The following is a 21,731-nucleotide window of genomic DNA, read 5'->3' as shown; positions in this document are numbered from 1 at the left end:
GCGAGGCTGTCGTGAGGCCAGGTGAGATGCTGAATAGGGAAGAGAATCAAAAAGCTGTAGATGGGACCTCACAGGTAATACCCACCACTGTAGAGGGCAGCTGTAGGAAAGCATCCATTCAGGGGTGGGTGGCCTTAGGGTCTGGGAGACAGTCAGAGGGAGAGGTGTGGGGCCATCTGGGCAGCTGGCCTGTCCAAAAGGGGATACTGCAGCTCTCTTCCTTGTGGAGGTTTTCACAGGCTTCTCGGGAAAGGTTGTCAATCAGATTTTGATAGAATTTTCACTTTTATTTATTTATTTAAAAATACTATCTTATTTGTAAATATTTATTTATTTGGCTGTGCTGAGTCTTAGCAGTGGGGGTCAGGATCTTTGCTGCAGCATGCAGGGTCTCTAGTTGCAGCATGTGGGATCTAGTTCCCTGACCAGGAATCAAACCTGGGTCCCTGCATTGGGAGCTCTGGACCACCAGAGAAGTCCTTTAAATGCTATTTTATTTTTTAAAATTTTAAAAGATTTTTTTTGCTGTGGACCATTTTAAAGTCTTTACTGACTTTTGTAACAATATTGCTTCTGTTTTATGTTTTGATTTTTTGGTCATGAGGCATGTGGGATCCTAGCTCCTTGACCAGGGATGGGTCTGGCACCCCCTGCAATGGAAAGTGAAGTCTTAACCACTGGACCCCCCCCAGGGAAGTCCATTGATTTTTAAATGTTCACATCAACTAACACTGTACAGGCTGATCAGTAAGATTTGCAAACTCTGCCCACACCAGTATGGGGGCGACAAGGCTGACCTGGGGCCAGGGTCCCTCACCACAGCCAAGGCCCCCAGGACAGGGGGTGGGTAGGACCACAGGAGGACTAGCCATCTTCCTTTGTCTGCAGGGCTCCAAGGGACACTGACGCTGCGGCAGCTGGCTGGCTGCCACATGCTCCTTCCATCCCCCTGAGAGAACAGAGATCATAGAACAGAGTGACTTCCATTAAGAGATGAAACCTCTAGAAGAAAACAGGAGAAAATCTTCATGATCTCAGTTTGGCAATGATTCTTTTTCTTAGATGGTGATATGGATGGTTCATTTCCCCCTGTATTTAACAAATGCCAGTATTTCATCATATATGCTTTAAAACTTACTTAGCATAACAGATTGCTGAAAACTTCTGTGGCCCTTCTAATTTCATGATGGTGTAATTTCACAACCGTATCTTTGTATTTGTACGCATCCACAAAGAACACACTGCATGATTTCAGGTGTTTCTATGCACTAGGGAAAAAAAGCAGAAAATGAACTTAAAAATTGATACCATTTACTGCATCATGAAAAATACATCCATGCATATCTAGAAATACATCTGATAAAAGATACTCAAGAGTCTACAAAAGTTGACTAAATGTTACTGAGAGGAAGTAAGAATTCCCACCCTTTTGTCTGAAGCAGGAGGTGGGGAAGGGCTAGTGGGGCTGGGTGCCTCAGATGGGTCTTGCGCTGGGGGCTCAGGGCTGCTGCCACACGGTGGCCCTGGAGTGTAACAGATATGTTCCCCAGCCAGTGTGCAGACTGGCTGACTGTTCTCAATTAAGGCTCCTTTCAAAGAGGTGCCAATAATGCAACAGTTGCCTAGCTGAACTCGTGGTCTCTGGAAGATTCTAGGAGAGGCAGGGTGGCCAACAGTTGGAGACAGGATTTCTTCTAATTAGGTCAGGGGCTGGTATGATTTTATGAGGGGCCTACGACCTTGAGATTATTCAGGGAACAACACGCACCGCGTCAATATCTTCGCACGGGCTGGGACAGACTGATGCGGTGGTGACTGCTGAGCCTCACTCAGCGCCCCCTAGTGCTTGGACTTTGTTTACTGCGCCCTTGTTCACTCATTCAAACCCCGTAAGAAGCTTCCATGGTGGGTGCTATGATTACCCCCATTTTACTGCTGAGGACACTGAGACGGGAGGCTCGCTAACTTGCCAACAGCAGCGGTAGGGGGCCGAGCAGGGATGGGAGCCCGGTGGCTGACTGCAGAGTTGGTGCCTTTAACTCTTGTACCATCCAGATGTCATCCAGGAGTTTGGGCTGCAGGCCTCCCCCAGCCTTGGGAGCTCTGCTGGAAGAGGTGTCTGGGGAGCCCCCAGTCAAGCCAGGGTTTACAGAGAGAAACAAAGATTTCAATCCTACATTTGTGGCTCTTGACCCCACATGACAGCTTTCAGTCATCAGCAACCGGCGGCTAAGAGGTCACCTTTCCAGGAAGAAGCCCATTGGCTTCTTTTTAAAATGGACTTTGAACACTATTGCTGAGCTCGACTGAGCGACTTCCCTTTCACTTTTCACTTTCATGCATTAGAGAAGGAAATGGCAACCCACTCCAGCGTTCTTGCCTGGAGAATCCCAGGGACGGGGGAGCCTGGTGGGCTGCCGTCTATGGGGTCACACAGAGTCAGATATGACTGAAGGGACTTAGCAGCAGCAGCTGAGGTCTAAAAACGTCAAGTGAAGCTTTAACAGAGGCGATTTCCTCATGGGATCAGGTTCTCTCTGTTGTTTCTCCTGGGAGGTGGGGAAGGGGTCTGGTGCGGATGCAACGGACATGAAAAGTTCACGGTATCCACATTCACCCCAGTCCTGAGGGTGGGATGACCACACAGGATGGAGTCGGACCTCCAAACACCTGCGGTATCTTGGCTACATTTAATTTTTTGTAATATGATGAAACGATCAATGTTAACTTTCAGATTCTGCTTGGTGTTCACATACACACTAATACATATATTAATACATGTTGGCAGAGTGTTCACTGGACGATTTGTCATCCTGCAGTCATTTCTTCCATATACAGTTTCTTCCTCCATCACCACTCTGTCCATATGGGAGCTGCCAGGGGCCCCTCACTGCTGACATCTGTTCTCCATTAATCACGTGCACCAGTTCCTCTTGGCCATTCACGGTGTGGCTGCCCCTCTGCCCTCATGGCACAAACCTCCCCACCATCCTCCCCACCAGTCTGCAATGGGATGTCCCTACCTGGTCCCCGCACAGCCAGGGTGAAATGATGGCTGATTCCTTGTGTCATGGAGGCAGTCAGCCATCCCCCTGATGGAAACAAAGCAATCCCAGTGCAAGCTGAGGGCGGCAGGCCCCCCAGGAAGCAGGGCACTCCTCAGATCAATCAGTTCCCTGATTGCTTCCTGGAGGTGAACACCAGGAGGGCACACAGCCAGGTGGCAATCTTTGTCTTCCTGTAAACCCACATTTCCCACAGAGGCAAAGGCGCTCACTGCGTATACTTTTTAGTTAGTTGGGAAAAAAATCTCTTGGGTCAACAATGCTGTAAATAAAGCCAATGGTCTAGAATTTTGTTTTTGAAAGAACAACTGATGTTCAGTTTGAATACATAGTGATTGTTTAGTCTAAATGTAAGGTACCATTTCATCATGAGATGAAAAAGTGCACAAGTTCAGGGTGCCTCATTCTTCCTGGAGTGCTATGCATTGGGTGCTCCATGCGGTGGGTTGGGTGGGCTCCTCTTGGAGCCCAGAGGCTGTCAGGATACCTCCAGAGCATCCTTGCGCCTATCGTGGGAGTTGACTGGTTGTCTGTCAGTGGGTGAGTTTGCTGGGAAGCCAGCACTCACCCACTGGTCTGAATAATCTCCTGTGTCATTTGATCTTAGCTTGGGTTTGCCTTCCTTTTAGTCAGACTCAGCAAATCCATGGCACACCTCACTCTTCGATCCAGTGTCTAAGGATCACCTGCTAATCACAGTCCTCTTTCCCACTGAGTCCACTGTGAGCTCAGAATCCTTAACCCGGTGCGCAGGTAGCAATGACCAAGCATCGGGAGAGCTGTTTTAAGCCCAGGTTTCCTTCTCATCCATTCTCAAAACCTCATGTCTCAGTTTTGCCACTGGATACACAAGGACCTTGAGGGCATTTTGTCTTTTTTATGTCTCATCCTGCAAGCACTTCTCTTGAGAGGATTAGCCTTGGGGACAATGATGCTTAAAGAACCAGGAGCTCTGATGTTCACTGGACCATTGTTTTCTGAGACATCAACCCTCCTGAAGGCAGCCCTGAAAATATTCAGACTTTTCCAGTAAAAGTGTTAATGCTTTTTGACATTACAGGAAGCAATCACATGTATCCCTGGGAGGTGAGGAGGGCCTGAACGATGACAAAGGCTTTGGAGAGAAGTGGACACGGAGTTGGAGGAGCAGGTCAAGAATGGAACACGGCGGCATGGAGCAGATTTCTCACTGAAAGGGATGCAGGAGTCAGTAGTGGCCCCCACAAGTCTGACTTTGGGCATGGGGATACATTTACTGTGTTGGCAGTCCAGGAGGAGGCAGAGGTAATCTGGGGGAGAGAAGTGACCTGGGTTCAGAGTCTTTTGACTCAGGGAGGCTGGCAGGACATCCAAGAGGGGGCATCCCAGTTGCTGCCTGACTTTTGGTTTTCTTTAGTTCTGTTCGCAAAATCAGAGAGAAGCAACATCCTGTCAGAGGCTGCGGCTTCCCCTTTGGTCCCTCTGCTGGGTTTTCTCCAGCCCCTTGCCCTCGGGCAAGAAAAGAGCCAGCAGCGCAGTCTGGTGGGGGCTGCAGGGCAGGCTCTTAACACAGCAGGGCCCTTCAGATGCTCCGCCACTGACAATCTCAGGCCTACCGCCTGCCAGCATCTGTTCACGGAGACACAGCATCACAAACTCTCCGGACTGGAAGGGACTTTAGAGGTCATCCACGGCAGCCTCAGGGCTGGCACTTTCAAACTGTTCTAACAATTTGAGAGTTCTTCCTTCTATTATTCAAAGACTGTTTCTTCGGACGTTCCTTTAACATGCTGTTAAAGATATGGGTCACTCGTGGAAGCCTTGGTAAGGAGAAGCATGCGCGGGCTCGTGTTTGTGGGTCTAGCAGTGAGGAGCGCAACAAGGCCAAATTTGGGAACACGAATTCTTTTTGTCCTTCACATGACAGCTACAAGAATGGTTTCCATGGTTACAGCAGCTTCTCAGAGGTGTCTAGATTTTCATTTGCTGTATTTCCCTAAATGTCTAATTTATGAATAATCTGTTTAGGTAACCTGCTGGAAAGTTTCTACAAGTATATGAATATCAAGGAATATATATTTATATATATTCACAACAACAGAAAGTAGGCTGATGGGCATTTTTGGAACTTTTTTTTTTCTCCCATTAAAAACAGAAATTAGGATCAACTTAAAAAATTTCAAGTTAAACAAGATTCACTGCCTTCATGTTCTTCAAAGGCATGTGAGCTGGAGAAGGGCTGGAGCTAACCTAATTATGTTTCCTTTAATGTGAAATAGCTATTTGCCTGACATTCTATTTGCATCTCACCATCACATCCAAATAGCTGGGACATTGATTTTTTTCCTAACGTTCCCTTTGAACATGAAAGTGTTTTTTTTTCCTCCTGCTTGTGAGAACAGTGATAAGAACGGATCGATAATTACATTGTTGGGTAAAAATGAATATAAATTTTATTGAAAAACAACACCAGCAACAATGAGGGGAAAGCATACCTAACAGCCAGTGGGCCCACACAACTCAATGCACACGTTATGAAAAGTAATCACCTCTTCAAAGCTCCAACTATGCTTCCAAATGAAAAGAAATGATCGACCTCAGATAAACTGACGGGGGACGCAGATGCTCACCACCTCTCACCTCTGAAAGCTTTGCCAACAGCAAATACCACGCTATTCGGTCCCCCGTTTGCTGTGGGTAATCCAGTGAATTTCAAGAATTAAACTGGTTTGGAAAGAACTGGTTAGCATGGCAGCAAAGACCCAAGACCACTGAGAAATTTTTTCTACTTTTCCAGTCCTTTGAGAAGAGGATTTCACAAACTTTCTTGGCAGCTTGTCCCTCCTGCTTAACAACAGGAAATACTTCCTTATGTCTAGCCCCAATCCTTCATGCTTCAGTTAATCTATTTATTTCCTCTTAATCTCAGCAGGCTGTCAGGGGTTTGTCCTGGTGGGACAATGTAACATATGGGGAACACACAATGATCACAATCAGATTGGAGGCAGAGTCCAGCTGCGCTGGTGGCGCTTCCAAAACAGGTTGAACAGAAGTTAATTGCAGTTGTGGTTTTCGCCCGTTTGCCTCGTCCCAATCTCCCACCCTACCCGACCCTCTATGCCCTTCTGTAGCTTCAGGGCTGCCATCCTAGGCCTTGCAGCAAAAGCTTTCTGAGTTCGGTCAGTTCCAGTTTTTCACTGACTTACTAATGAATGTGGTCAAACTGTCCCATCCACTTCTACCCGATTTCCGGGTAAAATATTCCCAAACCATTATCACGTTCTCGTCTTCGCACCATGCCAGGAAGTTCCTTGCCTCGCCTCACAGCTTGTGTGGGAAGGACGTGCTCCACGTATACGTGAGAAAACTCTGAGAAGCCACGAGAAGGCACTCAGTGAATTTAATATAAACATCCCGGCCGTATTTTTTCAAATGCTGCATAAAACCCCCAGCCTCACGGGAGTTTGCAGCACCTGCAGCTCTGCATATCGGACAGCAGGGGACGCCCGTGCCATTCCACTGGCCGCTAGAACGCCTCGATCGGGAAACAAAGATGGGGATTTGAATAAAAGACTTCAAAATACAACCCCGAATTCTACCCTGAGCAGCATGCGTGTAAAAATTCATGAAGATTGGATTTCATTTCATGTATTTTTACTTCAGTGGAAAGAAATGCAGGTGTTGTCTGTGCCTACAGCTGTCTTTACAAGGAGCGGGGGGCGGCTGGTTAAATGAGCAGGGAGGGGTTGCTGCTGCTCCCAGGCTCTTGGAGAGGCTGGGCCACCGTCTCCTGCTTGGGACAGCTCCTATTTTGCTGGGTGGCATCCTTTGTGTGCTCCAGAATGTATAGACTAATTATATTGTTTTGTAGAGGATGCAAGTTGTTCCCAGCAGGACTAGCAGCCAGCTCTGGGTCCAGTGAGTGACATGAGTCACAGAAGGCACTTATTATTTTGATGAAACACAGCGCATTTCTTTCAGCCCATAAAATCAAAGGGGTGAGAAAAGGCTGTTTCCAGGGTGTAAAAACTCCTCTTGTTTCCCTGTTGTGGTGCACAGCAGTTCCGCCTCTGCAGCCTTTGTGCATTTTCCAGGCGTGAGTGACACAGTGCTGAATGCCTGGGTGGCAGAGCCTGCCAGAGGACGCTGGACACAGGCCAGGGCAGCTCAGCCCACCGTGGTGTACTGCCCTCGTGTTCCAGGACTCTCGGCCTGGTGGAGGATGGGCCCCCTGAGACATTCCTCTGGACCGGGTTCATGCTGGGGGTGGTGGGGATCTTTGTGGGGTGGGACCTTAGGGAGAAGATGGACTGGAGTGTTGGGAGCCTGGAATTTGAAACTGGCTTGGGCAAGGGCAGCAGCTGCCACCCTTGCTCTGGGATGGCTGGGGCAGGGCTGCAGCCCCAGAACGAAGGATCACCTGATACAGTACCTGGTTAAGTGCTCCACGAACATTTGTTGAATACACAAATGTGAGGATGAAGGCAAGGATGCCGTGAGGATCCCCAGCAGCTTTGGCTGTAGCCAGCCCAGGGCATCCGGAGTGGCAGTGCAGGGAGGGGAGTACTGGGCAGAGCTGGCCCTTCCAGGCCCAGGCCCTGGCAGGCAGGGCTGCAGAGCCGAAGGAGTCAGGAGGGCAGGTGACCACCTCCAACCTCTCCATGTGCTGGGATGGTGCTGCAGCGGCCATGCAGGGCCTCGCAGGGCCTCTCCATCCTTCCCTCCTGCTGCCCTCACTGGAGCCAGTCTTTCTGCTGTTGCCATGGCAACACTGGCCTGAGGTGCTGCTAAGGGCCGGCTGGGCAGGCGAGACTTCTCAGGCCTGAGCAAACAAGGAGCTCTGGACGGTCCCTACAGAAGGTCGACCCTGGGGGTCTCTCTTGAGAGGAAGGAAGGGACATGGGATAGACTGCTCCCAGGGCAGGTCGAGGTCCCCCAGGTGTGACCTTGGTGGTAGAGATCTTGGGGCTGGTGGGACCCTGCTATTGTGGGGGCCCCCAGCACTGCAGTGTCCTTACTGCTTTACCTGAAGTCTTTATTGAGGGTTATTGCCAGGGGTCTCTAAGGGCCCAGAAGCCTCATGGGGTTCCCAGTGGGGGTTTCAGGTTGGGGCCTGAGGCACAGGCTCTGAGAGGGCTTGCAGGAGCTGAGTGAACTGCTAATAGACCAAGTAGATGGAATTAATGTCTCTGAGAGCAGAGTCAGGAGTCTTACATCCTGAGACTAGGGTGGCTGGACTGCCATACGTCCCTGCCTCTCTGGCCCCCACCCAGAAAAAGAGCAGGCACTGGCTGCTCTCGGCCCTGAAGTCTCCCATGACCTTTCTGGTGCCACATTTCAGACACATACAGGGATTGCGGAGGCCCTCAGGCCCTGGGCTAGTTGGGGGGCAGTTAGCTTCCTCTCTACACCTTCCTTCTCAGGACCTGGAAGAATAAGAAGCAGCATCGGGAATGCAGGAGATGGTCAGGTCTGGAAAGAAGATGACAGTCTGACCTCCCCTGGGGTCCGAGAGTTGGTGAGAAGCTCTGTACAGCTCCTGGGAAGGGGCTTGAGAATTCAGGATGACTCAGCCTCATGGATCATGCCCGCTTCTCTCTCCCCATCACGGGAAATGTGTTTGGCCCCGGGCAGCAGTCCTGCTTCCCCACACCAGCCTGAGAACAAGGACAGCGTTAGCATGAGAAGGTGGGTGTCTGGGCAGTGAATACAGTTACAATACCTTGGATTTACATAGCACCTTTGTCGTCTAAAGGGCCTTTGCCTCTGTCCCCTTGGCCACTGACATCGCAGCCTCTGGCAGAGCAGGAACACGAGGCAGAGGTCCAGAAGGGATTCCATGCAGACTCAGTGGTGTCCGGGCTCTGTGCGTGGCCCGGCAGGGGTGGGGGTGGCAGGTGACCCTCACTGGGCGTTGACCTGGTACTTGAGGATGTAGGAGTAGAAGCTGTGGTTGGCATTCTCCAGCACCATGACGTACACCTCCTGGCAGCCTGCGGTGCTGCAGCTGCCCTCCCAGTAGCCCTCGGGGCTCAGGGTCAGCGGCCACGTGTCCTGCCCCTTCACCAGGGCTTTGGCGACGCCGTGCAGCTTCAGTTTGAACGGGACATTGCGGTTGGCAGGCAGCACGCCCGACAGTGGCTCCAGCAGCTCATTGTCCACCCCCCAGTTGCCAAAGCTCTCGGGGAACACGGGCCAGTTCACCTTGGTGTTGGTACAGCAGATGAGGTAATTGAAGACAAAGAGGTAGTTGCCTGGTTCCTGCCTCTTCTTGACGAAGATCTTGAGTGCAAACTTGCCGGCGTGGGGCAGCTGCACCTTCAGCTCCGTCCGCTTCTCCCGGTGCAGCTGGAAGATGTAGCGTCGCTGGGTCTCCTCGGTGACGGGGCCATCGTCTCCGTGCAGCGAAGCCAGGACGCTGATGCCCTCCTCCACACCGAAGCTGACGGAGCAGCGCCCATCGCTGGTGTAAATGACGGGCTCGGGGTGGGACGGCTTGGTGATACCCATCTGCTCCGAGAACCAGCTGGGGCCCACGGGCTGGTGCAGCTCAGCCGGCAGCCGGACGTCCACGTCTGCACAGTGGCACTTGAGCGTGTACTCCAGCACGGAGCTGTAGATCTCCGAGTTGCCCTTGGCAAAGATCTGCAGCTTGTGGGTGCCCGCGGTCGGGGGGTACACATCCAGCTTCATCCCGTTCTTCCGGAGGCTCAGCAGCCCGTGCTCCTGCTTGCCATTGAGCATGAACATGAACAGCGTTGGAGCACAGCTCTCGATGGTGACCGTGGCCTTTCCATTCACTGTGGGGAGAGCCAGGATCAGGTGAGAGGAGCCTGACCTGTGCTGACATGCTGGTAACCGTGTAACAATAGGATCTCTGGGTGGGGAACCCTGACTTACAGCGTCTGCCCATTTCCCTGGTGGGAATACCTTCACCCAATAATTTTAAGCCACCAGCATGACCTCACTGAACATCATATAAGCCGGTGGCAGCACGCCTCTGGAGGGGTTCTCACCCCTCTGGGCGGTTCTCTTCGAGAACTGCAAGCTGGGGGTGGGGGTCTCAAGAAAAATCTGCCCCCAGTCATATGTGTTGCCTTGCTCATTTGATTCACATCAGGTGAATGTTGCCAGGGGGCTTAACCTGATTCCAGGGCAGGGGAGAGGGCTGAGGGGCACGGAGGGCCAAGACCCTGGTTGGAGAGCCATCTCTGACTCTGCCTCCAGTCTCAAGGCCTGCTTCACGCTGCTCCCTTCACAGCTGGCATGTCAACAATCACCTTAACAACTCGTTGGATGCTTCCCTCCTGGAGACTGGGCTCCAGGGACAGAACCGCTTCCTTGCGGGTCCTCCCCGCACCCCCACCTCCACCCTCCACTCCAGGCCGTGCTTCCTGAATGGAGTCGAGTGCACAAGAGGATCGTGTATCCCACACGCGCCTCGCCCCTTGCCCTCCGGTGCTGTCTTCCTCTGTCCTGGTCATTGCTGTGGGGTATGGTGGGGGTTAGTTCTCTGTCTTTACAGCCCACGGGCACTCCCCTCCCTGGTCCCTGCTGCTATGCAGGACCACAGGAAGGGGCAGGGCTTCTCTGAGAGCCTTGCCTTCCCCTCCCTCAGAAGCTGATCACCTGCCCCTCCTCCCAGCCACCTCCGACTAGTCTCATTCACACTCTCTAGTAGCCTCTCCCCCATCGGTGTCCAGAATTCCTGCTCTGGAGGCAGAAAGCCACGCTCAAGGATGCTGTAGGATAAGTATCTGTGAGACTTCCCATCTAATCAGCCACGAGGCCCAGCTCCAGGCTGCTCAGTTGCTGCATTCAATGCTACCTCCTACCTTGGGAGTGAGAATCCCCACACGGGGAAGGGGGCTCCACTGGCCTCCCCCACCTCCCCACCACCTTCTTTGTGGCTCCTCCAACCAGAAGACGTTCCCTGCCTTCTCAGGCGCTGCCAGCGCCTCACCTGCCTCTCCTCCCACGCCCCTCCCTCCTGCAGCTCCCTCCCACTCACTCAGCTCTCTGAAATCTGGCTTCGGCCCCATCCTCCAGGTCTTCAGTGACTTCCTTGGAGGATCTGGGCCGCGGATCATACATCCACCTTGCTGCTCGTCTTGCATCTGCCCCCCTCCCCAGCCCAGCCTCCCCACTGCCTCTGACTCCTTTCCTTTCTGTTACGCGAACGGTGGTATTCTTTGTGCTTTTGTGCTGTTTTCTTTGTGTATGCTCCTTCTCCATGGCTGTCAGCCACCATGAGACACAGTGACCTCCAGAGGAAAGCGACCAAGAACAGCAGATCACTGTCAACTTCTCCCAGTTGAATCCCTCTTCAGGGGCAGAAGCTGCCTCAACACTCATGGACCCTGTCCTGCTCCATGTCATGCCCCAGCTAGTGGTGAGGTCCCCGTGCAATTCAGCTTTGATGGATGGAGGGCTCCTGGCATCTCCATGTGGCAGCTCGAGGGCTCCTGAAAATATCTACCCAGTCACCCTGGGGCTCCCTTCCGTGTGTCACCATCAAATTGGAGGCCAGTGGAGAGGTCTGTCCCCTCCTGCCTTGCCCGAATCAGGCCCATCCTCAGGCCCACATGGTATTCCTGTACCTCCTCCACGGGGACACCCCTTCATATTCCAGGGCCCTCACATATGCTCAGTGTCCCCCAAACCTGGCTAAGACCTCAAGGCAGTGTTCTGACCACAGAGAAGGCTTTTCTGATGCCCTGAGGTAGGGCAGGCGGCTGAATGACCTGGAAGCTCCTCCCCGGCCCTCCCTCTCCTCTAGGGAACTTAGCAGCATAGTAATGTATCAGTGATGGGTAATGCAGATCCTCCCTGCTGGGTGTGGGCACCACAGGGAAGGGCCCACCTATCTCCTTTCTTGCCATGTCCTGGGCCTGGCTGGGGTGCCCACCTCAGGGGGTTCCTGGTGAAGGTGAGTTGAATGGCTGGGAAGGCTGGAAATAAAGGATCGGAGACCGCTGGGACTCTGTTAGAGCCTGTGACCTCCTCCTCCCCTCACCCCTCCGTCACCCTCTCACTATCCCCTCCTTGCTTTTAGCCTACGTGTTTCCCTCTCTGCTTTCTTTTCATCTCCACTCTTAACAAAACTAGCTCCGGCAAAGAACTATTCTTTAAATATGCTTCATGAATATGCAATCAAATTTTAGGTTTACTGTATATTCAGAAACCCAGTGTTTACATTTCTCTGTCTCTTAAAGAGGCGAGCTCCTTGGTGGCACTGTTTTGGCATCTGTGTGGCCTGGCGCACTCTTCCCTGTGGCCCCTGCTGGCTGGAGCAGCCCCTGTCTGACAAGCGTGCCGGGGGCACGGGCGCGCTCTCTGAGACAGCAGCCTCATGCTGTTATTTTAGCAGCAGGAGGCATTCATCGTTTTAAAAATTATCCCAGAGCTCGGCAGCCTGGTTATGGAGACCGTCGTGAGGTTGAAGGGAAGAATTGGCTGGGACTAACATGGGTGCCCCGTCACCTGAGTGTGGGCATGCGTTGGCCAAGCTGGGCCGGGTTCTGCATGCCAGTGGCCTAAGGAGCTAGTGGGGGAGCAGTGGGGGTCTCCCAGGAGAGAGTTCCGGGGGTTTTATAAGGAAGGTGGCTGCTGAGCAGCAGTGTTGGGAACTGGAGGAGAGCAGGCATTCACGGGAGACAGGGACGGACATGTTTCAGAAAGGACCCAGCAGGCCTCCCACATCTGAGCTCAGGTGCCCCAGATGAAGGCTGGGCTCCAGGGACGCAGCTCGGCCTCTGCGGGCTCCCCTCACCACCTGGATGACTGTTCATCTGCCTCCTTCCTGCCTGCAGGCAGAGCCAGCCTTTTCCAGGCAACTTCCCCTGGGCTGGGTGTACAGGACCCCTAGCTGTCCCCAAGGCTGGCCTGGACTGGCATTCGCTCCCCATCTCTCCACAGGGGCCACAGGCAGCTGGATGTGGACTGGGAGGCTTTGGGAGCCAGGTCCCAAGGCGGGGCAGCACCACAGTTAGGGCTCAGCCAAGCGGGGTTAGTGCACCCCCACACTCCCACCAAGGGCTGCCTGTGTGCTCCAGGAGAGAAGGCCCGAGCTCACCTGGGTCTGTTGGGAGGCCTTTGGAGCCTGTTGGGAGGAGTTTGGGGCCTCCTAAATGGCATTAGTAGTAAAGAACCCGCCTGCAATGGAGGAGACACGGGTTCCATCCCTGGGTCAGGAAGATCCCCTGGAGGAGGGCACAGTAACCACACCAATATTCTTGCCTGGAGAGCCCCATGGACAGAGAAGCCTGGAGGGCTACAGTCCACGGGGTCTCAGAGTCAGAAATGACTGAAACAACTTGGCATGCACACACCAGGAGTTGAGGAGCTTCTGTCGCGCACCTGAGCTGGCAGGCGGCGGAAGCCAGGCTGAAGCAGTCCTTTCCCTGCTGTGTGAGCTGAGAGAGGGTCTCCACTAGCCCTGGCTCCCCAGCATGCCTGGCCCAAAGCTCAGATCTCCAGAGCTGCACGCCCTTGTCTCCCCAGCATGCCTGGCCCAAAGCTCAGATCTCCAGAGCTGCACGCCCTGTCTTGGTTTATGCTGGTGGGAGGGGCTTCTGTCCTTGCAAATGTGACCTGCGGCTGCGTCTTGCCCTGATGGCCCAATGGCCTAGGCGGCCTCAGTCGCCCCTGCACAGCCCCCACATACCGCTCCCACTGAGCTGGGCACTGGCAGGGCAGCCCATGAACCCACCAGCGCCGGTTACCTGTTTTGATGATGGAAGTCTGCGGCTGGGCGCTCAGCATCCCCTTGTTGTAGAACTCACTCTTGTGATACATGTTGTTCTCAAACTGCCTCAGGGATTGAGGGGGTTTGAGCAGTTGCCAGTTCTTGTTGTCTGGGAAATGGTCCTCGATGAACAGTGCAGGGTGGGTGAGGAAGTAGAATTCGTTGTAGCTGGAGAGGGGACGGCTGGTCAGAAGCCATGCTGGAGGCACAGGCCCTAGCCGTGCAGAGGGGCAGGCGGGGCTCACAGAGGGTCTTTGGGGCCTTCTTGAAGGTAACACATGGCGGGGTCCTACCCACAACCCAAAGGGAAGAGGCAATCTCCAACCCTGACATGGGCTTGGCAGATGCCCCCTCAGTAACTGCTTCCAGAAATAGAAGACAAAGCAGGATCTGAGGGCCCCTTTTAAGAGAAGGCCACCGCCCTGGCAGTGTGTGTCCAGGCAGAGAATGGGTTCCCCCTGCTCTCAAAAACAAAGGGATCTGAAGGGAGCCAAAGCCAGGACCCAGGGACCAGGTGCCAGTGGCGTGGACGGAGGGCAGGCAGGGAGACTGAGGAGCCAGCTCCATGCACTCTGTGACCTGCTGTGGGCAGCTGTGCAGCGGGGAGGCCCTGATGTGGTCCCCGGGGCTGGCTAGACGCAGCTCTCTAGAGGTCAGTGATGGGAATCAGGAGAAGAAGGGGGGACCCCTCCGAGATGGGAGAGCCTTCACTCAGCCCAAGGCGGGCAGCACTCACAGCTGATGGAGCAAAGGCGGGTGTGACTGACACCTCCTCCCAGTACGGGCTGTGTACCCACCGCATCTGCCCTGCACGCAGAGCTGTCAGGATTTAAGCTGCACAAGCGGGGCGGCACTCTCATTTTTCTGGACGAAAAGGCATTTGAGCTGCTGATGGACATCAAGCTTTGCGCGAATGTCATGGCCTAGGCTAAGGCCAGCGCCTTGGAGGACAGATGTGCTCCAGACCTGCCTCCCAGCCACCCTGCCCCGCAGTACCCACAGGAATACTGAGCACCCTGACACCCCTTCCCACAAGCCAGACCCCCTCCCTCAGAGGTGGGATATGGCTGCATTTACACCAGAGAGGAGGAGGAGAAGCCCTGGTATCTGGGGAGAAGCAGCAGGAGAGAATTCTAGCATCTCAAATAATAACATAGTCAATGGCCAAAGGCCCGACTATGAGTCTCTGGTGGCTCAGAAGGTAAAGAATCTGCCTGCAATGGAGGAGACCCTGGTTTGATCCCTGGGTCGGGAAGATCCCCTGGAGAAGGAAATGGCAACCTACTCCGGTATTCTTGCCTGGAGAATTCTGCGGACAGAGGAGCCTGGCGGGCTACAGTCCGTGGGGTGGCAAAAAGTCGGATGCGACTGAGCGACTAGGCCTTTTTAAAAGCCTGATGGGAACCTCCAGACACTTAAAGGAGCTTCTCAGCCCTGCCTTTCTTGGCACTTGGCCTGTGGGCAGACACTGCGCTTTTAGCCCTTGTGTGGAAGAGGAGTGCTGGGGAGCCAGAGGGGGGACTGAGACAGTGAAGGGTGAGGTGACAGAAAGGTCTGGGCTCTTGTCACCAGCCTGGAGCTAGCTCACCCCTGAAGCCAGAGGAAGGGGGTGAGGGCCCGCAGCACACAGAGGCCCCCAGCTCTCCTTCCCCTTCCACCGGCCTTCTCCACTGCCGCCTCCTTCAGGCTCCTGCCTCCCGTCTCCACTGACCAGACCCCCGTAGAGCTGAAGTACTCACAGGAAGGTGAATTTGGACGTGGAGGAGTCCACCAGGCCACTGCCCCAGGTGCTGTCCACCAGGTGCCATCTCCCATCCAGGAACACGGCATTCCAGGCGTGGTCAAACTCCCCCGAGAAGCTCTGCCCCAGCTGGTAGCCAAAGCCCTTGGAGTAGCCAGGCACGGTCACGCACTGCACTCCAGCGATCCTGGGGCGGGACACGGCTCTGAGAGGCGGCTCCTGCCGGGGGTCCCTCTGCCCCGCGTGTGTGTCTGTCTGTGGCCCTGCCTCAGGCCTGTCTGCTGTCAGCCCCTCCATACCTCTCCTATTCCCTGCCTTTCACACAGTCACACACATACAGCCTGAGGGCTTTTATCTGCAGAGGTGGGGGCAGGAGGCGACATGGGCTGGCTGGTCCCTGCCACCTCCGGCACAGACAGACTGGCTGCAGGCTCCTCCAGCCTGCACACAGCCCTTGGGGCTGTCCCCTGAGTCGACCTGGGGGCTCTGCTGGCAGCTGCAGGACGCTGGTGCAACAGAGAGTTCTGCCCGGTGAACATGGAAACCAGGGGCAGGACAATGTGCTGGAAAAACCAGAGTGACTCTAGACACAGGGCTGGGGAGCTGGGCCTAGGTGACACCTAGGTGTCAGGGAGGGGTGCTGGATATGAGGGTGCAGGAGGAAGCTGAGCCCACCTCCCCTCCACGTCCAGCCCACAGACAGCTGTGGGAGGACCCCTGGGGCAGGCTAAGTGGGGTCCCTGCCCAGACCTGGAGAGGACTGGCTCACTGCCAGGACCACCATGGTGCATTAAGGCTATTTTCTGACTAAATGGCCTGGCCATGATTTCAGAGTTCCTGATGGCTGTCATTCCAGGAGTGGAAATGATGACCAGTCAGCCAAGCTTTTATCAAGACCCCTTTGACAATGCATTCCCCCAGTGCTCGCAACAAGCTGGCCTGGACAGTGGCGGGTGGGCGCTGGTCACCTCTGGAGACAACATGGGCAAATTATACATGCACTGGGTGCGTGTAGCTGAGACCCTGAGGCTCAGACCCGAGCTGGGGCATTGCCCCACGGCTATAGCAAGCTCCCTGAGAGTCCTGCCATGGGCAGCTGGCCCTGCCCGTCAGCAGCCCTGCCCCCGTCATGGCAGTCGAGGGGTGGGCTGCTCTTCTGACCCAGGGGACCCTCTGTGCTAGCCTTTCTGGGGCCTTTGTATGAGTTAGAACAAGGGACTCCTTTTTCAAGACCCCTTTCCTTTCACTGTGGAACCTTGGTGTAATCAACACCCAAATGGGTGATACCCAGGATGCTTGCACCAGCCCATCAGATGGGGCTCAGCACGAGCTGTCTGCCGACTCCGCCCTCCCCTCGCATGAATTGGGGCTGCGCTCCTAGTGTGGCTGGGCCTCTATCCGGGAAGTGCTTGGTGGGGGTCCCTCCAGGAGCAGGTCTACAGCCTCAGTTGCTCTAAACAAGAGGTCACGGAGCCTCAGGGTAATGGGGTGAAATGGCCATAGGATAGGCATGGGGACAGAAATTGGACATTATTCATATAAAAATGAATGTTTAACGAACAGTTAGCAGAATATTGGATTAACTATGACTTATTTGCATTTACATATCACTTGTTGAGAGTGGGGCAAGATGTGGAGCTTGCAAATCACCAGATTCCACCCTGCCAAGGGTGCCACTCATGTCCCCACATGGCCTGAGCTCCCGTCTTCTGCCCAGTGGCAGGCCTGCCCTGCCGAGGCTCCTTATGGGCTGGGAAGTTTCACAGCCACCCCATGCCCCCCACCTCCCCGTCCCTTCTGCCTGCCGCTTCACAAAAGGAGGTTCAGGTTCCCCAGACTGTCAAAGAAATCCCATGAGAACAGACCAGCTGGGCCCGTGGGAAGGATTTCGGAAGCACTTGGGAGTGCGAGCAGAGAGCAACAGACAGTAGATCCCATGTCAGGATTCTGCTGGCGCAAGCCAACACTGACTCCAGGAGCAGAAGGGCCCCCCAGAGGCAGGAGGCCCAGCAGGCGTAGGTCCAGAAGCCCGGAGCGGGGGCAGGGGGAAGAAGCAGGCATACCGGGACAGCCCCCTCCTCATAGCTACAACGGGACGTGAGGCCCAGGGGGTTTGTTCTCAGGAGGTGTGATCTGAATGAGTTTGCAGTCTTAGAGAAAAAAAGGCCTCTAATACTTAGAGGTCTTTTAGACCCTCCCCTTAGAGAGGGGAGAAAGCGAAAGAAAGTGAAAGTGCAGTGAAAGTGCAGTTGCTCAGCCACGTCCGACTCTTTGCGATCCTATGGACTGTAGCCAGCCATGTCCGACTCTTTGCGATGCTATGGACCATAGCCTCCTCCGTCCGTGGGATTTTCTAGGCAAGGATACTGGAGTGGGTTGCCATTTCTTTCTCCAGGGGATCTTCCAGACTCAGGGATTGAACTCCAGCCTCCAGCATTGCAGAGCCACCAGGGAATCCCTGAGAAGGGAGGGGTGCATGCAAGGCCAGAGGGGTGCAATGAAGATACTGGGATAGGCGGGGTGGAGGGAGGGTTCCACATACTCAGAGAGTGGATAAGAAGGAATGTGGTGAAAAATATTTAGCGAGATAAGAGATGCTCCTGACACATTTACTGTTAATTGACAACCTTCTACAAAACCCCATCATCAGCACAATCCCTGAGTGTGTGTGTGTGTGTGTGTGTGTGTGTGTGCGGGCACGTGCGTGTGCATGCGTGCGTGTGTGTGCATGGAGAACCAGAAACTGAGGGGAGGGCAGAGTGAGAGAGACAGCACAAAAGTCATCCGGTCTCTTAGTGATGGGATTTGGGATGATTTTAATTTTCTTCTTTAAACTTCTATTTTTAAAATGTTCAATGATGATTATGTGTTGCTTTTCGAATTGGAAGAAAAAATCATAAGTGCTACTTGAAAATGACACTTTTAGTGAGTTATTTTCCTTTCTTGGCCAGAATGTTGGTGCCCATGAATTTCTAGGACTGGAGGAGGGAGAAATGAGTGGCCGGCACGTGGAGGACGGGAAGGGGTCGCTTCGCAGGGAAGGGAAGGGAGCTATGGTCCTCAGGAGCACACTTGTCCTCCACTCAGAGCCACCCAACATCAGGGGAGGCAGGAGAGGCACTGAGTTCCCACGTGGCCTCCGGGTGCTATGATAAAGATGGGCTGGTGTTGGTGCGGGTAGAGGGCTGGCTTGAGCTAAGTGTCCTCCTGGGAGAAGCCGTGGTCCTGGGCAGAGGTATCCTCCCACCCAGGGCCAAACTGGAGGTCAGATTTGAGCACCAAGTCGGGGAATAAGCGTGAACACCCCACCCTGTGCCTGGGAAGGGCTGCAAGAGGGAGAAGGGAGTGTCTGGATGTCCTCCTGAGGGCTCGGGGCTGGAGGGGGTGAGACTGGCCTGGAGAACCCGTTCACTCCATTGTGACCTTGCCAGGCTCATCACGGGCAAAACGAAAGGTTGGTGTTAAATGATCTCTAGGGGTTGATTCTCCACTGACAGGCTGAGGAGAAGCTGGGAGGGCTGTGGGGAATGCCTGGGGCAGAATAAAGATGAAAAAATCCCCTCAGCAGTAAGCTTCTGCCATGCTTGACTATGATATGAGGATATTTTATTACCAGGCAGCAGTGTGCAAGATGAGTTGGACAAAGCAGTCATAATGTAGAGTATTATTGTTAATAATCCATAACTCTCATGCAAAATGTGGAACTAGTCATTCTAGCTGCTAGTTGCTGGTCAGGTGACCCACAAGCACCTCAGGCCTCCAAAGACTGCTGACTGCACACACTCTGCAAAGCACTGTACAGGGGATCATATCCCCTGTATGATATAATATCCTATATCATATCATTTAGAAATATAATAAATACTCTAACATAATAAATTATGATGCTCTAAAAATAAAGCTCACTGGCTACCCTGGATGTTCTCATAATAGGAAGAGAATGCATATGTGAACCATGACAAAAATGCTAGCGATAAGCATAGCTCTTGGGCTTCCCTGGTGGCTCAGACGGTAAAGAACCTGCCTGCAATGCGGGAGACCTGGGTTTGATCCCTGGGTTGGCAAGATCCCTTGGAGTAGGGCATGGCTACCCACTCCAGTATTCTTGCCTGGAGAATCCCCATGTACAGAGGAACCTGGCGGGCTACGTCCATGGGGTCGCAAAGAGCTGGACACAACTGAGCAACTAAGCATAGCTCTTTCAGGAAACCCAAAGGGGGAGGAATTTGCTGGAAAGATCTGAGAGAGCACTAAAGAACGAGCAGAGGATGAGAAACACTTCCATCTCTTAGAGAACCCTGACCAGCCATCCTAGAGCCCAAAATATCAGCCAAGGAGATGTGTCTAATAACCTCAGGCTGCAGAGTCTTGGTTTTTACTTTTGACAGCTTGGAAAACCTCAGCGCCAGGGGAAATACTGAGGAGACAATGGATCCAGACTGTGACTGTCACTTTAAACAGCAGGGTGCTCAGGGCTGGTGCACTGGGATGACCCTGAGGGATGGGATGGGAAGGTGGGGTGGGGGGGTTCAGGATGGGGAACACATGTACACCCATGGCTGATTCATGTGAATGTACGGCAAAAACCACTACAATATTGTAAAGTAATTAGCCTCCAATTAAAAACAAAACAAAAACCAGCGATGATCCGGGCCCCAGCAGCAGGATGGCTGAGTGGCCTGGGGTGGACGGTGCACCCCGCACACATCAGCCTCTGCCCACAGTGGGCTTCCTTAGCTCTGACCACTTCTCCCTGGATGTCGGGGCCACATGGGAAAGAAGGAGGGTGGAAAGGAGCTGTAGGAGAGGTAGCGAAGCATGCTGTTTTCCTGTCTTGAGGAAAACACTGCAATTTCTAATAGTAAAATTAGGAAACATGGTTTCAATACCTTTAAGCCCAATGTCCAGTTTAACCGGGAAAACACGTGCATTAGAATTTTTAGGGACTGTAGTTCCCAAAACGGTCCTCAAGAAGGTCACAGAAAACAAATTTATGGTTCCCAAAGGGGAGGCGGGGTAGGAGATCAAGTAGGACTTTGGGATTAAACATACACACTACTATATGTAAAATAGATAACCAACAAGGTCCTACCATATAGCACAGGGAATTATATTCGATATCTTAAAAAAATCTATAATGGAAGAGAATGTCAAAATAAATATATATATATATGTATAACTGAATCATTTTGCTGTACACCTGAAACTAACACCACATTGCAAACCAACTATATTTCAATAAAAACCAAGTATGTAGATAATTCCAAAACGAAAGTGAAAGCAAAAGTTGCTCAGTCGTGTCCGACTCTTTGCAACCCCATGGATTGTAGAGTCCATGGAATTCTCCAGGCCAGAATACTGGAGTGGGTAGCCTTTCCTTCTCCAGGGGATCATCCCAACCCAGGGACTGAATCTGGGTCTCCCGCATTGCAGGCGGCTTCTTTACCAACTGAGCCGCCAGGGAGCCCAGTTTGTGGTTTCTACATTGCAGCACGACATGCATAACCATGACTTATGTTTCACAGTTTATGTAGCTGATTTGTGATAAAGTTGGCAGTGTTTATATTTCTGTATATGGTCCTCTTCTCCTTTCCTTATGCCACTCCCCCGCTTACAGTGAGGTCAGTAACTGTAATCATGATAATAATTCTCACTCCACAGGCCTGTTAGAGCCTTTGGAGGTTGACTTCAGGGTCTCCTCTGTGATGAGTGAAGAGTCAGCAGTTCAGAGAGGGAAGCTGACTTGCCTGGGGACACACAGAGGGCTTGGGGGCAAGGCAGTGCCAGGACTCATGGGTCCCGATGCCCAGTTCAGGAGGATCTGCATTGCACCAGCCTTTTTGTACAGCAAGATTTGTTTCAATCCAAGGAAATGGCAACCCACTCCAGAGTTCTTGCCTGGAGAATCCCAGGGACGGGGGAGCCTGATAGGCTGCCATCTATGGGGTCACACAAAGTCAGACACGACTGAAGCGACTTAGCAGCAGCAGCAGCAGCAGCAGCATAAAGTTCCAGGTGGTATACAAAGCAAAAGTAAAGACTGGTTTGCTATAGTGATGCAATTCATCTTCATGAGCACTGTCCTTCGATGTATCTAAAAGGGTGGTGGGGTTTAGATGTTCCTTTCAGAGGCCATATAGGATGGAGATAATTTAAGGTTATCCTGTATATTCAGCCTTCGGGGCCTCTGGAACCAAGT

The 21,731-nt window shown here is 53.1% G+C and overlaps 1 protein-coding gene across 1 annotated transcript in view; it reads right to left on the bottom strand.

Annotated features, from left to right (window-relative positions):
- KY (kyphoscoliosis peptidase) overlaps positions 5,480–21,731 on the bottom strand; it is a 52,022-nt gene continuing 35,770 nt past the window's right edge. The window contains exons 9-11 of the mRNA XM_018050935.1: positions 15,531–15,719; positions 13,769–13,959; positions 5,480–9,844 (exon numbers count right to left, since the gene is read on the bottom strand). Of these exons, the coding sequence (XP_017906424.1) occupies positions 8,949–9,844; positions 13,769–13,959; positions 15,531–15,719 (1,276 nt within the window). The 3' untranslated portion in view covers positions 5,480–8,948. The remainder of the gene's footprint in view (positions 9,845–13,768; positions 13,960–15,530; positions 15,720–21,731) is intronic.

Source organism: Capra hircus, chromosome 1, assembly GCF_001704415.2.
Source record: "Capra hircus breed San Clemente chromosome 1, ASM170441v1, whole genome shotgun sequence".
Lineage (NCBI taxonomy): Eukaryota > Metazoa > Chordata > Mammalia > Artiodactyla > Bovidae > Capra > Capra hircus.
The sequence above is the reverse complement of the archived record's forward strand: the minus strand, read 5'-3'. Positions and strand labels throughout refer to the sequence as shown.